Source organism: Crotalus tigris, unplaced genomic scaffold, assembly GCF_016545835.1.
Source record: "Crotalus tigris isolate CLP2741 ecotype Arizona unplaced genomic scaffold, ASM1654583v1 scf7180000020588.15403103151:6194809, whole genome shotgun sequence".
NCBI classification, from domain to species: domain Eukaryota; kingdom Metazoa; phylum Chordata; class Lepidosauria; order Squamata; family Viperidae; genus Crotalus; species Crotalus tigris.
The window spans coordinates 2490494-2504887 of NW_024098092.1; the positions used below are offsets into that span (position 1 = coordinate 2490494).

The 14394-nt window shown below is 43.0% G+C and overlaps 1 protein-coding gene across 1 annotated transcript in view; it reads left to right on the forward strand.

Moving 5' to 3' along the window:
• Window positions 1–7028: 7028 nt before the first annotated feature.
• The window catches only part of PLEKHN1 (pleckstrin homology domain containing N1), a 37557-nt gene continuing 30191 nt past the window's right edge, over window positions 7029–14394 (forward strand). The window contains exons 1-2 of the mRNA XM_039367507.1: window positions 7029–7306; window positions 10918–11017. Of these exons, the coding sequence (XP_039223441.1) occupies window positions 7227–7306; window positions 10918–11017 (180 nt within the window). The 5' untranslated portion in view covers window positions 7029–7226. The remainder of the gene's footprint in view (window positions 7307–10917; window positions 11018–14394) is intronic.

Here is a 14394-nt window from a genome sequence, read left to right on the forward strand (position 1 = left end):
GTCTGCCATCAAGGGTGCATCCAAAGATCATCTTTGTTGGGCTTACCTGTATCCCTGATTTGGATTTAAAAGCATCGTGGCTCGGCTTTGAAGGTGTTTTTTTGCAAAACGACGTTTCCAACAAGCGTTTCTGTAAACCTGCATTCCTTCGCTTGTCTGGCATTGTGCTCAGCCTTCCACCCAGAAACATACTTTTGCAAAACCCGTGTGCTGTAATAGGGTGGGAACTCTATATCAAGGTTTAATCCGCTGCATTCATTTGGGGAGATTTGTTTTCACGGTGTTTTGGGTTTTTTTTATAAGTGCCTTCACTTTTTTTTTAGGATCCCTCAGTGGGGCAGGTTATCTGTGGGGAGTAAAGGCTGTGAGGCCTTCTCATCTGTTTGCGCCCGAGTGGGGTAGAAAATGTTTACATCAGAAGATGTTGATAAAATTCCTTTAAGCCAGGGGTCTTCAAACTTGGCTCTTTTATGACTTGTGGACTTCAACTCCCAGAATTCCTCAGCCATCCTGTGGGAACTATGACCCTTTTATGACTTGTGGACTTCAACTCTCAGAATTCTTCAGCCAGACTTGCTGGCTGAGGAATTCTGGGAGTTGAAGTCCACAAGTCACAAAAGGGCCAAGTTTGAAGACCCCTGCTTTACTATTACAGCAGTCTTGGGTCACTTTTAAGACATGTGGACCTCAACTCCCAGAAATCATAGCTGGCTGGAGAATTCTGGGAGTTGGAAGTCCACACGTCTTAAAGTAGCCCTGGCTGAGAAACACTGTCCGTTAGCCAAAATACGCTTCAGCCGAAAAGCTAGGACTGTGTCCAAGCAATATCCATTTTAAAGCTCTTTCTGGTCCACAAATCGGATATTCCCAAATTATCCTAGTTAACAAAGGCCAGAGATTTTTGCCCTCCTGTGATTTATCCGTAGATACCTGCCTTTTCCCAAGCAGCCTCTGAATTCTTGAAAAGGGACAATTGAAGCATCACCAGCCAGATGAAGTCCTCCAGGTCCCTAATATGAAAATAATAGAAGTTGAAGGAAAAACCTTGTTTGGGTGGGTCCCCAGGAGAGTCTTTGTTTTGGGGAGAAGATGATGTGCAGAGAACATCCTTATGTAGGAATCGTTTTGCTCATGGAGATGGGAAGGGACAAAAACAAAAGGGATCTCCGAACTTGACAACTTTAAAACTTGTGGACGTCAACTCCTAGAACTCCCCAGCCAGAATGAATCAGCTGAGGAATTCTGGGAGTTGAAGTCCACAAGTCTTAAAAGTTGCCAAGTCTGGAGAGCCTTGGACCAAGAGATTAGTTCTTGGCAACTTTTTTGCTACAGGCTTTCCTTGGCATCTTTGCCAATCGGAAGAGAGATGCTGGTTCAACGTAAAATTGGAAAGCAAGCAAAGATGGTGGGCTTTGCAGCGATGGAGGAAAGAAGAAGGAATTGCTAGTGGTTGTTCTGGTTGAAGCCTTTTTCACTCACTTCCTTGCTTTCCCCCTCCCTTACTTTAATTCAAAACTAGCTCAGCCTGCTTTCAAATTCCCCTCTGAATTACATTATGTTACATGTAGTCCTCTGCTTACGACTATAACTGACCCTGGTCGTCAAGCAGGTCACCATGCAGTCATGACTGATTTTACTACCTTTTTTTGCAGCAGTCTCACTTCTACCAGTTTTATTATTTTTTGCTGGAAATCGGAAGGAAACAGTGGAAACTGCCAAAAAAACCCCACCAAAAATGATAGTAGTAGTAGTAAAGTTGGAAGGGACCTTGGAGGTCATCTAGTCCAACCCCCTGCTCAGGCAGGAAACCCTACACCATTTCGGACAAATGGCTGTCCAGTCTCTTCTTAAAAACTTCCAGTGTTGGAGCATTTACTGCTTCTGGAGGCAGGCTGTTCCACTGATTAATTGTTCTCACTGTCAGGAAGTTTCTCCTCAGTTCTAGGTTTCTTCTCTCCTTGATTAGTTTCCACCCGTTTCTGGGTAAGATGATTGTGGGATGCTGCGAACGGTCAAAAATGTGAGCCAATTGCCAAGCACGGAAGGAAGGAAGGAAGGAAGGAAGGAAGGAAGGAAGGAAGGAAGGAAGGAAGGAAGGAAGGAAGGAAGGAAAAGAAAGAAATAAAAGAAAGAAGGAAGGAATCCTATCTTCCTTGTTGCCCCAATGTTCCTGTTGAAGTACAAACTCTGATCTATCCATGGTGCAAAATCCCCAGCTTGTTCACCCTCGGTTGAAGATGCCTTGGGGAGCGTGTGTGTGTGTATGTGTGTTAATTTATCTGTATATATACATCGGATTTATTTATGTGCTATTCAATGTCCACTTTATTTTGTGTTTCTCAATTTTTGCACTAAAACAAAGGGGTGGGTGGGAAATACAAGCAATACAAGCCAGTGTGTAAAATAAAAAATAAAATAAATTTTTCTTGACTCTCTGACTCATTCTCAGTTTTTTTGTGTGTGTTTTTTTTTTTAAACCTGCCCCAAGTTTGACTCTAGAGAGGTTACTGTAAAGGTAACAGCTTCCAGCCAACGGGACTCGGTCCAAAATGGGATTAGAGACGCGGATGACTTTCAAACATGCATGCATGCCAGGTATGTCTCTCTGTTCGGAATGGGAAGCACGGATTTGTGACCTTAGCTAATTCCGAACGTTTTCGTTACTTGAGGTTTTTCGAAGCAAGACACGGACGGGCTCGGCGTGATTCAGAAACTTGCATTCAAGTTTCTACTGGAAGATTCACACGTGGAGGGGAAAGGTTGATGCAAATCATGCTGGAAAATGTATCTGGGATCGGCTAACAGAATTCTTTTTTCCACCTGCTCTACATCGCTCGGCCTCAAGCGTCTATAAATAACCGTCAGTTGTATAAAGGGGGTGCAGAGAGCCTGCTGGCTAACGGAGCCCTTTTTAAACAGACCCAGAAACAGAAAGTGGGTTTCAGAAGAGGGTCAAAGGTCAGGGCTAATATTCTGGGGGACCGTGCAGAATTTCCACCGTGGGAAAATGGGCTACATGCTTCTTTTTTCCCCTTCCCTCCCCCCCAAAGGGAATCCAGAACATTCCCAGTTTCAGCGCCAGCTCTCTTGGCATGAATTTTGATGCCGTTTGCAGAAGTTCAAAGCAAACCATGAAACAGGGTGTGATAAAATGTAAAATGTTGTAATCATTTTGGCATCCTTCCTCCCCTTCTCTTAAACTCATGTTTGCTGGGTGGAGGACAAAAAGATCAATTAGATAGATAGATTGGATGGATGGATGGATGGATGGACTGACGGACAGATAGATACGATGGATAGATCTATCATCCCTTTGTCTATGTGTCTATCTATCATCCCTCCGTCTACGTCTATCTATCTATCATCTATCTATCTATCTATCTGTCATCCCTCCGTCTATGTCTATATCTATCTATCTATCTATCATCCCTCCGTGTCTATCCGTCTAATCTATCACTGTTCCGTTGTGTCCAATTCTCAGAGACCCACACGTCCCACCAATTTTCTTGGCAAGGTTTTTCAGAAGTAGTTTGCCATTGCCTTCTTCCTAGGGATGAGACACAGTCACCCAGCAGGCTTCATGCCCTAGGCGGAACTAGAATTCCCAATCTCCCAGCTTCTAGCCTGACACCTTAACTATGACATGGCTCTCAACTATATATTAGCACCTCTTTAGTAACCTTTTATTTTCTACTCTGCAAGAATTTCTTTTGAAGCGACATGTTGTCTCCAACTATCGCTGCAATCCTGTGGCCAGGAGTTCCACAGACCAGTTTGCAACTCATACACTTCTCTCTTGTTTAAAGTTGACTCTGGTTAGGGAGCAGCTATCTGTACGTCATTCTGGATTGAGAATGAATTGATTCTAACAAGTGAGGTATGAATCTGATACAAATTCAGTCTCCGGTGTGAAAAATTGCCAATGGATTATTTTTTGGGGTTCTCACCACTTAGCACATCATAAGGGTGTTGGTGGTGAATTAATATAGGTAGACATAGTGTCTTCCTTAACACTAGTGGGTCAGTCAAACACACTTCCGTTTTTGTTGGTTCATTCTTTTCAAATCCTTTGGAAGAACATTCTTCTTAGCACAAAGGAAAGGAAATTTGGGTGGGCAATGCCCACATTGGCACTAATTTTAGGAAAGGAGAGAGAGAGAGAACAGAGATGAACCCCAAATTTGGAACACAGTCTGAGAGTGATTGACACGGATCGTGAGCTCATTTTTCTGCCCACTCCCAGGCAGTATAAATACCATCTTGCATTTGGAAAAGCGAGGGAAGAAAACCCTTCATAGGAAACTATCATGGTTCTTAAAATTAAAAAGGTTCCCAACTTTAAACCGATTGGAGTAGAGCAGTGTTTCTCAGTTTTGGCGTTGTATGGACTTCAACTCCCAGAAGTCTCCAACAAACCATGATTTGGATCAGTTTAGCCTTAGAGGAAGCAACTTTTGGGAGGTAGGATGAAGGCTTCGCTTGTCTGCAGGTTGTCCGATCAAGGAAGGAATGGAATATATATATATATATATATATATATATATATATATATATATATATATATATATATATATATAACTGGAATTGGAATTCCAGAAGGGTTATCATTATTGTTCTGCATTTCTGCTGACCTTTCCTTTCCTCTATCACAGTGGTTCTCAACCTGTGGGTCGGAACCCCATTTGGGGTCGAACGACCATTTCACGGGGGTCGCCAAACAACGCAGTCCGCCATTTTTTTCCCCCTTTTCCTTAGCTGTGCTCCTCCCTTTTATTCTATTGGCTTTTGAAAGCCAATAGAATGGACTCTCTTGAATAGAGTCTAATTCTATTGGCTTTCGAAAGCCAATAGGAATTGTCCAGGCTGTCTTTGCCCTGCCGAGCCTGCCAAAAGTCCCATTCTGCAAACCGTGCTGCACCAGTTGAGTAGTCCTCGACTTACGACCGGTTGAGTAGTCCTCGACTTACGACCGGTTGAGTAGTCCTCGACTTACAACCGGTTGGGGGTCGCGGCATTAGAAAGGTTAAGAACCACTGCTCTATCGTCCATTTTTCCTTCCTTCTCTATTTCCTTCCTTCCTTCCTCTCTTTTTTCTTTTCTTTTCCTTTCCTTTCCTTTCTTTCTTTTATATCCCTTCCCTTCTGGGCTTCCTATTCTTAAAGAAGTATTCTGAGAGGCAGGGTGTTGAGTGTGCAGAAGACACCACACAGACAGATGGCCTCCTTGCACATCTGGAACCCCCACCAAACTGTCCCAGCATCTGGGAGTGCTCAATTTGAAAGTTGGTTTCTTCCTCCCACATTTCATTCCAAAACTGCAAACCATAAAGTCTTCTTCCATGCCTGGCTTTTGATTTCATGAACCCATCTGTGTCATTTTTTATTTTATTTTTTTTTGGCAAGGGGATAAAAAGCGGTTTGGGATTCCTTGACTGCTGGGATTCCTCCCCCCTCCCCAGCTTTATGGATAGGATCTCCTGGTGGTCTCCTTTTTAAAGGCGAGACAAGCCCAACCCGCTCGTCAAGTAACTGCAGAAATGTTTATTTATTTATGTATTTATTTGTAAAATGTACTAGCTGCCCATCTTACCACACAATAACTCAACCATGACCTGCAACAACTCTAGGGTCTTTTTGATATTTTCAGGATAGTATCCCAAAGTGAGAATCATAAAAAAAAAAAATTAGGCACAATGCTGCATACTACTTAACCATGGCTCGGTATAGATGCCAAACCTAAGATCACACTTAGAGTACTGCATCCAATTTTGATTGCCACAATATTAAAAAAAGATGTTGAGGCTCGGGAAAGAGTGCAGAGAAGAGCAACGAAGATGATCAGGGGGCTGGGAGGCTAAAACATAGGAAGAACGGTTGCAGGAATTGGGGATGTTTAGTGAAAAGAAGGGGTGACATGATTTGAGAGGCTGCCACAAAGAAGAAGGGAGTCAAGCTATTCTCCAAAGCGCCTGAAGGCAGGAGAAGAAGCAAACTAATCAAGGAGAGAAGCAACCTAGAACTAAGGAGAATCTTCCTGACAGTGAGAACAATTCACCAGTGGAACAACCTGCCTCCAGAAGCGGTGGATGCTCCAGCACTGGAAGTTTTTAAGAAGAGACTGGACAGCCATTTGTCCGAAATGGTATAGGGTTTCCTGCCTGAGCAGGGGGTTGGACTAGATGACCTCTAAGGCCCTTCCAACTCTGTTCTTACATTAAACCAGCCTCAAAGAAGAGTCAAACAGAAATTTGAAGAAACAGAGGTGGCCTTTTCCCAGGGTTTCAGCCAATTTGTCTGTCTTACAGGTAAAAGTAAATTTCTCTAGGGGGCCTGGAGTGGATTTTCAGAGAACCTGTCCAGTTCCCTAGAAAAAAAAGTAGCCACAGCACATATTCCTCTCCCTCTCCTTCCCTCCCTCCCTCCCTCCCTCTTCCACTTCAGAGGAAACTGAGTAGAACACAGCAGGGTCTGACTCCTTCCTTCCTTCCTTCCTTCCTTCCTTCCTTCCTCCCTCCCTCCCTCCCTCTCTTCCACCTCAGAGGAAACTGAGCAGAACACAGTAGGGTCTGACTCCTTCCTTCCTTCCTTCCTTCCTTCCTTCCTTCCTTCCTTCCTTCCTTCCTTCCTTCCTTCCTCCCTCCCTCCCTCCCTCCCTCCCTCCCTCTCTTCCACCTCAGAGGAAACTGAGCAGAACACAGTAGGGTCTGACTCCTTCCTTCCTTCCTTCCTTCCTTCCTTCCTTCCTTCCTTCCTTCCTTCCTTCCTTCCTTCCTTCCTTCCTTCCTTCCTTCCACTTCAGAGGAAATGAGTAGAACATAGTAGGGTCTGACTACTTCCTTCCTTCCTTCCTTCCTTCCTTCCTTCCTTCCTTCCTTCCTTCCTTCCTTCCTTCCTTCCTTCCTTCCTTCCTTCCTTCCTTTTCCTCCCCCCCTCCCTCCCTCTCTGTGTTTGCACGCTCATTCGTGCGCCTGTGTGCGTGTGCGCGCGTGTGTGCCTGCTCTCAGTTCTCAGGAAGCTAGCACCCAAAAGGCTCGCTTCTTCCCCAGCCCACACGCCCAAAGGGATCCTTCTCGCGGAGACGGAAGTGAGGAAGCCTCGCATGACACACAGCAACAAAGCACACACCTTCTCAGTTTCGCACAAGGGCGCCCCGGGGGCTCCCGCAGTCCGCCGCCTCCCGCTTCTCCTCTTGCGCTACGCCGGGACTCTTCGCCCCCAAGTCCGGAGATGGGGAACATGGCATGCGTTCCCCAAGCGCCCGGCCGCTTCAGGTACTCTTTTTCCAGGAAACCCTCCTTCAAGAAAGAGTGAGTATCTCTTCTTGGCCTCCTTCAAACTCTTCTTTCCTTCTTTCCCGGAAAGTTTTGACAAAGGGATTCGGCGGCGCGTGTCCTTTTCCCCAAGGATTTGTATCTCCCAAATGGGTGCAGAATATGATCCCCCCCCAGGCGGTGCTCGGATCAAGCTCTTACATGGCTCGACTGCAAATTCTTTCTTTTTTAAAAAATAAGAGTTTTCTTCCGCAGAGAGAAGAAGAAGAAGAAGAAGAAGGAAGGGGAAAAAAACTTGATTTATTTTCATCCGTCTTTGTTTCTGTCACTTCTGGGGCTTTTGCCTGTTAGACAGCGTTAAGTTTAGTCGTTTGGGAAGGCTGTCCCGCTGGGAAATTTGAGTCCCATTAACTCCAAATGGGCCATACTGGTTTGTGGGGGGTTCAGGGAAGATTAGTCCTTATTAAGTGCTTTTTGTGTTGTCTAGGATGTTCGGTGTTGTTGTAACCATGCTTTTTTTTTTTTTTTTTTTTGGGTAGGAAAAAAAAAAACACAGTGCGAAATTTTGTGGTCAAAGGTCTTTGCTTTGCTTATAGAGACTGGCTAAAAATACACCTCTTTCTTCCCCAGATCCTTCTAAGTTATTTACAATCCTAAATATTTCCCACAATGGCTAGAAAGTTCAGAATGGCATTAGCAGTAGGGGGGGGGAGGTCCCCAAAATAAAATCTGTAGAAGAGAGAGAAGAAAAGCATTCCAGAAATCTTGGGAAATGGGTGGCTGTTCTCTTCTCGTGTGTGTGTGTGTGTGTGTGTGTGTGTGTGTGTGTGTGTGTGTGTGTGTATGTGTCTGCGTGCATGTCTACAAAGTTGTTCTCTGAATCACCGCTTAAAATCGCTGGAAGTTGGGTGGCTTGTAAATGTAATAATTATTGTTTCATAGTGTTTTTTTTTTTTAAATTTACCTGCTTTGCACGGCGGCCGTGGGAAAAACCATCTCGACCTGTGTATTCATTGCCAGATGTGACTAATTTAATTGCACAGGGGACTGAGTCAAACTGGGAAGCCTGGTGTAGTTTGAAGCGTGTCCATTTCCACTGTTCTGTCTTAGCAAACATACAGTGCAGTGTCTTTAGTTAAAAGAGCAATTTTTTTGCTTTTACGGAACTAACTTGGTCCGCTAAAACCCTGCAAATCTTACCAGTTGTCATTAGGCTTTCCTGTTATTTTGCTCCCCCGGAGAGGTCAGACTACAAATTCCATCGTCCCCAGCTAACACAACTCATGGCATGGCTAGTATAAAATGGCTAGCAGGCCATGTCGGATGTTTTTTTTTTTTCTCATCCAATTTGAACATTATGGATAGTCGAATCTCCTCCCCCCCCCTTCCAGCTACGCCAAGGGAACTAAGTGTCAGCTTCAAATTGTTAGACAGCTAAGTAACCAGACACCTGAACTCTCTATCACTGTCTCTCTCTCTGTGTGTGTGTGTGTGTAGGCACGCAACTGCTTTTAAAGGACAGTACGGCTTAGATTTGGCGGTGGGCATTGGAAAATATTTCACCATCTAGAATGGAAAGTCCAGTTTTCCACATGTTCCTGATTGCAAAAAATATGCAATTCACAGAGGCTGGGTGATTGTGCTTAAAAAACACAAGACCCGGACACAAGACCCTCTCCCCATTTCAATTGTACCCTGCTCAGTTGTTTATTTTTGTGACACTGCCACGAGGAATTGTGAAAGTTGTTCTAAGGAAAGCAGCAGGCTTTCAAGTGGGATTGAAACGAGGGCAGCCGTTTTGCCAAATTGGCAGTGGCAAAATTTGTTCCCCAAATTTGCTAAAATTACAAACACGGGCAACATGGGAAATTGTATGTGTGTGTGTGTGTGTTTCAGAATTCCTTTCCCAATCAATTAGATGGCTGCACTTATGCTACTTTTGTTTTGTTTGTAAATATTATCCATCTGTCCCTGTGTTCTTTGGTAACTGGATAGGGAAATGAAATGACATCATACCGAAAGTTGGCTCATTTTGTTTTGTTAAATGTTTTTGGTTGTGTGGTTTGAGTTTTTATTCTTTCTGATGGGCTAGGACAGATTGACACAGACTGATAAGAGTCGATTAGAAGTCTGATGTCTTTTAGATGTGGTCAGTTTCTTGAATCTCAAGATTTGAAATCTTCCCCTGATCTCAAATGAGTGGGAGATAATACTCTTTTTAATCCCGCCACTGTCGCCTGAAATGGACTCCTACTAAGAACAAAGAGGAGTGCTTAATAATTATTCATAATGTTAATAGAAAGCCCATTGCTCTAAATTATTATTTTTGATAGTTGCAATGCCTGTTGTGATTTATTAAGAGTCTCAGTTCTGGGTTGCCAAAAATCTCAGTAACCATTAGGGGGCAACTTAGAGAAAAATAAAGCAAGGTTTTGCTGCCCCCTAGTGGTCGATGGGATTTAGGCAACTTGGATCGGATCACTATCAATATATGGCATGTGGTGTTTCCTGTACTGTCGTATTTAAAAAATTACACCTTAGAGATAGCATTTTTGGGAAGGACCAAAGACGCCGCATCTACCACCTATGGAATGTGGGTCTTATCAAAGAAATGCGCCACTTGAAGTTTGCCGTGACACTGATTTTAATGTTGGCAGTTAGAATATGGGGTGAAGTGCCTGTTTATTTTGCTGCTTATGAGTTATCAGCCTACCTAGTCTGGATTCAGGCACTAAACTATGTCAGGATCTACTTGGTGGGGAGAGCAGTTAAGATTTCCCTACCGGAATGTTTATATTTTAGACACAGATTTGCACCAGGCCCATATTTAGGTTGGGTAAAAACACAGTATATGCTTAAATGCTGGTTAGTTTTCACTTTAACTGAGGTATATATGTTGGCCTTGTTGGGTTTTATGGTTATGAGTTAGTACAAATCCAGAATGTAGGTTAATTCAATAATAAGGAAACGTATATTATGCAAACTTGGCCTATTACAATATATGCAATAATTAAGTTATGGTTCTTCCCTGAGACCAATGTCACAACTTTGTCTTAGGACCTTCCTTCCTTCTTTCCTTCCTTCCTTCCTTCCTTCCTTCCTTCCTTCCTTCCTTCCTTCCCTCCTTCCTTCCCTTTTAGAGCTAGAAATAAGAAATTTTTTGAAAGAACCATCAATGGAATGGTTTGCCTTCAGAAGTTGTGGATGCTCCATCATTGGAGGTTTTAAGAAGAGATTGGATAGTCATTTGTCTGGGATGGTATATAGGGTCTCTTGCTTGAGCAGGGGGTTGGACTAGATGACCTCCAAGGTCCCTTCCAATTCTGTTATTTCCTCCCTCCCTCCCTCCTTCCTTCCTTCCTTCCTTCCTTCCTTCCTTCCTTCCTTCCTTCCTTCCTTCCTTCCTTCCTTCCTCTTCCCCTTTTCCTCAAACTGGCTAGACTTTCTGTAGTTCAACAAGACTGTAAAGCAAAGCTGGGGCAATATCCCTCATTCCTTTTCGCATTTTTGACGCTTGGTGAGTTTCAAACATTGATGGTCCTAGTGATAAAATAAATTGCTCTTTCCCTCTCCCCCCCCCCTGCCTTCCTGATTCCCTTTGTTTGCTTGCCTTGATGTGTTTGTGGCCCTCTTTTATTGCTTTTCAGACAAGAGAGCAAGAAAAAACTGGCCGGGCTCTTTGGGTTTGAGGCGGAGCAGGAGCGAGATGTGACTTCAGACAAAATTCTCCAATATATTCCTGCAAAGGTAAGTCGTTTCGTGGGGAGGATGTGTAATTCTCCACTCCTCCTTCGCCTGCAGTGTGCGGATCCCTGCCCGATACGGTGCCAATGGAAGGTGGGCTGCTTTAGAATTCAGCACCCATCATTTCCAGACAGTTTGTGGCAGAGGATGATGGGATCTGTATTTCTTATCATTTGGAGGTTACAAGAATGGGGGAAAGCTCTTGCTATGACCTCAAAGGTATAAACCCTGAAAAACTCGATTGTTGTTACTTCTTGATGACCTCGCGAGAAAACTGTTCTTATCTCTAGTGGCCATTTTTGAAATGTTGGGAAAAGAAAGAGAGGGGGGGAGGGAGAAAGAGAGAAAGAAAGAAAGAAAGAAAGAAGAGAGAAAGAAAGAGAAAGAAAAAAGAGAAAAAGATAGAAAGAGAAAGAGAGAAAAAGAGAAAGAAAGAGATAGACAGACAGAAAGAGAGAGAAAGAAAAAGAGAAAGAGAAAGAAAAAAGAAAGAGAAAGAATGAGAGAGAGAGAAAGAGAGAAAGAAAAAGAGAAAGAGAAAAAATGAGAGAAAGAAAGAGAAAGAGAAAAAGAGAAAGAAAGAATGAATGAGATAGAGAGAAAGAGAGAAAGAGAAAGAAAGAAAGAAAAGAGAGAAAGAGAAAGAATGAGAGAGAGAAAAAAAAGAGAGAGAGAGAAAGAAAAAGAAAGAAAGAATGAGAGAGAGAGAAAGAGAAAGAAAGATAGAAAGAGAAAGAGAGAAAAAGAGAAAGAAAGAATGAATGAGATAGAGAGAGAGAAAGAGAGAAAGAGAAAGAAAGAAAAAAGAGAGAAAGAATGAGAGAGGAGAGAAAGAAAGAAAGAATGAGAGAGAAAGAGAAAGAAAGAAAGAATGAGAGAGAGAGAAAGAGAAAGAAAGAAAAAGAGAAAGAAAGAAAGGGAAAGGAAGGTGCATCCATGGACAATTTTTTCCCTCCCCTATTACTGTAATTTCCCAGAGAAAGTGCAGCCCAATTGCTGCCCACACAAGGCGTTGCAGAGTCACAAGCTCAGCTTTTATCCTGAAACTATACTTATACAAATGAGCCAGCCCACGATCTGCCTCTTATAACGAAAATTCAGAATGGAGACCAGCACCCTCCTTCCTGGTTCTCACGCTGGGCTTTTGCCTGGGTGGCGACACAAAATACCTCCTTCCCTGATTTTTGCCAAAGGCACACACACACACACACACACACACACACACACACACACAGAAACATTTTATGGATTAGTTTGTCTCATTTAATGCCGGGGCTGCAGATGGAAGCTTTCCCACCTTGTTAGAAGCAATAAATGCTGTTATTTTAAAGCAGGGTTTTTCTATCTTTTAAGATGGGTGGGGGTCAACTCCCAGAATGCCCCAGCCAACTCTAGGGAGTTGAAGTCCACCCATCTTAAAGTGGCAAAAGGTTAAAAAAAAAAAAGCACTGCTGTAAAGCAACAGACACACACACGCACGCACAAACACAAAGACACAGAAACACACACACCCATTTCATTTGCCGGTACTTGCAGGTCCTAAGAGGGAAGTGTGCTTTTTGAAGGGTGCATAAAGAGACAATTCCACAGGCCAGGATGGAGGCTTCATGCTAAACCATCCATATAACTACTAAAATTCTCATTCCTGAAGCCTTTAACTGGGCGAAATGGCCACAATTTTTGAACCAAAGTACCTCAAAGCAACTAACTTACAAAATGCATCCAAAATCTGGGACACAAACAACTCCATGGAATGGATATTTGTACAGTTTCTCCAAACTTTCTAGTGAGCATCATCTTAATATTCCTCTCTCAGAGGTGACCAAGCAACCTTCCAGACGCACGCGTACTAAACTAGCATTTGTTATTTTTTTATTAGTTTATGATATATAATAAAAAAAATTACCAAACAAAATAAGACTGTTAAAGCGAATCTGATTTCCCCTATTGACTTGGCTTTTGGGAAGCTGACTGGGAAGGTCTCAAGTGACGATTACAGGACCCCGATATACAACATCTGTTGTAAATACAAGCTGGTTGTCAAGTGCCGAAATATTGATTATGTGAGCGCGGGGATGCTGTGATGGGGATCACTCGTAATAAGCCCCCTTTTTTTCCAGTTCAGATGGTTACTAAACAAATAGTTATAAGTTGAGGACTACTTGCATTTGAGAAGTCATGGCTTGATGCCCTGTGTCATTCTCTGCTTGAAAATTGTATTAGTTTAATCAGAATGAAAGATACAAAGAAAATAAAAATAATGGGAAACAGGAAGGAAAAGGAAAGTGTGGGGGGAAAGGGGAAAAAAGAGGCCATGATTTCCAACTCTATTTAACGCAATAGAAGATGATAACATTACAACCTAAACTTTATACTTTTACACAATAATATATAGCAGCTGTTTCTATAACAACAAACCTGTCTAATCAGCAAAATCAAAGCTTCCTTCTTTCCATCACACACATAAAAATCAGAAGCGATGTCCAAATTAAAAACAAAATTAAGTATGTTCTTTTCTTTGGGTAAAACAATCAATTTAACCCTCTCTACTTCTTCTTCTTTTGCCATTTGAAAGAATATCTATCTCTGCTTATACCTATTAATCTTTATGAATTACCATCACTGATACGAATACAATTTGCTATACTCTCTCAAACGGCTACGTGTCATTCCCATCCAGGCTTGGAGAGGATTTTAAAAAAAGAAATAAAATCTGCAAGGTAAGAAGTTTAAATCTGGGTTTAAATCCTGAACAACCTCATCTTGCTTGGCACATCCTGAATCAGAAATACTCAGGGGAAGCACCCAACAAACAAACAAACAGCACCTTCCTTTCTTTTGATTATTTATTTTTTCCCCCATCTTTTTCATTGATGACGCAACGGCCCCATCCAAAGGTGACATTCATCTTGCCTGGCGCCAATTCCCAGTGATTAAAACCACCGTCACTCCGATGCCATTGCATTCCTTTCCTGGAGTTTTGACTTTTCACTTGCCTCACCTTCGCGCCCAAACGAAGCCAGACAAGTCTCTGCAAACCGCGCCTGGTCAGCCCCTAGCCGGGAAAGCCAATTTTGGAACGGAAACCAAAATGAAAAGCACTCCAAAAGTGTCCACGGAGAGAGGGAGCACCACAATATGTGTGTGGGGGGTGGGGGAAACACCCTAGCAGCACATGCATGGAATGAGCTGGCTTTTTTTCTTTCTTTTCTTCTTCGCTCTATAAATCCCGGTTTAAATGGGATTTTAAAAATCGACAGAGAATTTACTTTCTTGCTTTTGGTGCCGAGAAAGAGAGAGGAAGATGCTTTGCAAGGTTTCACACACACACACACACACACACACACACACACACAACCCAGGGTAGAGAGGCCAGGAAT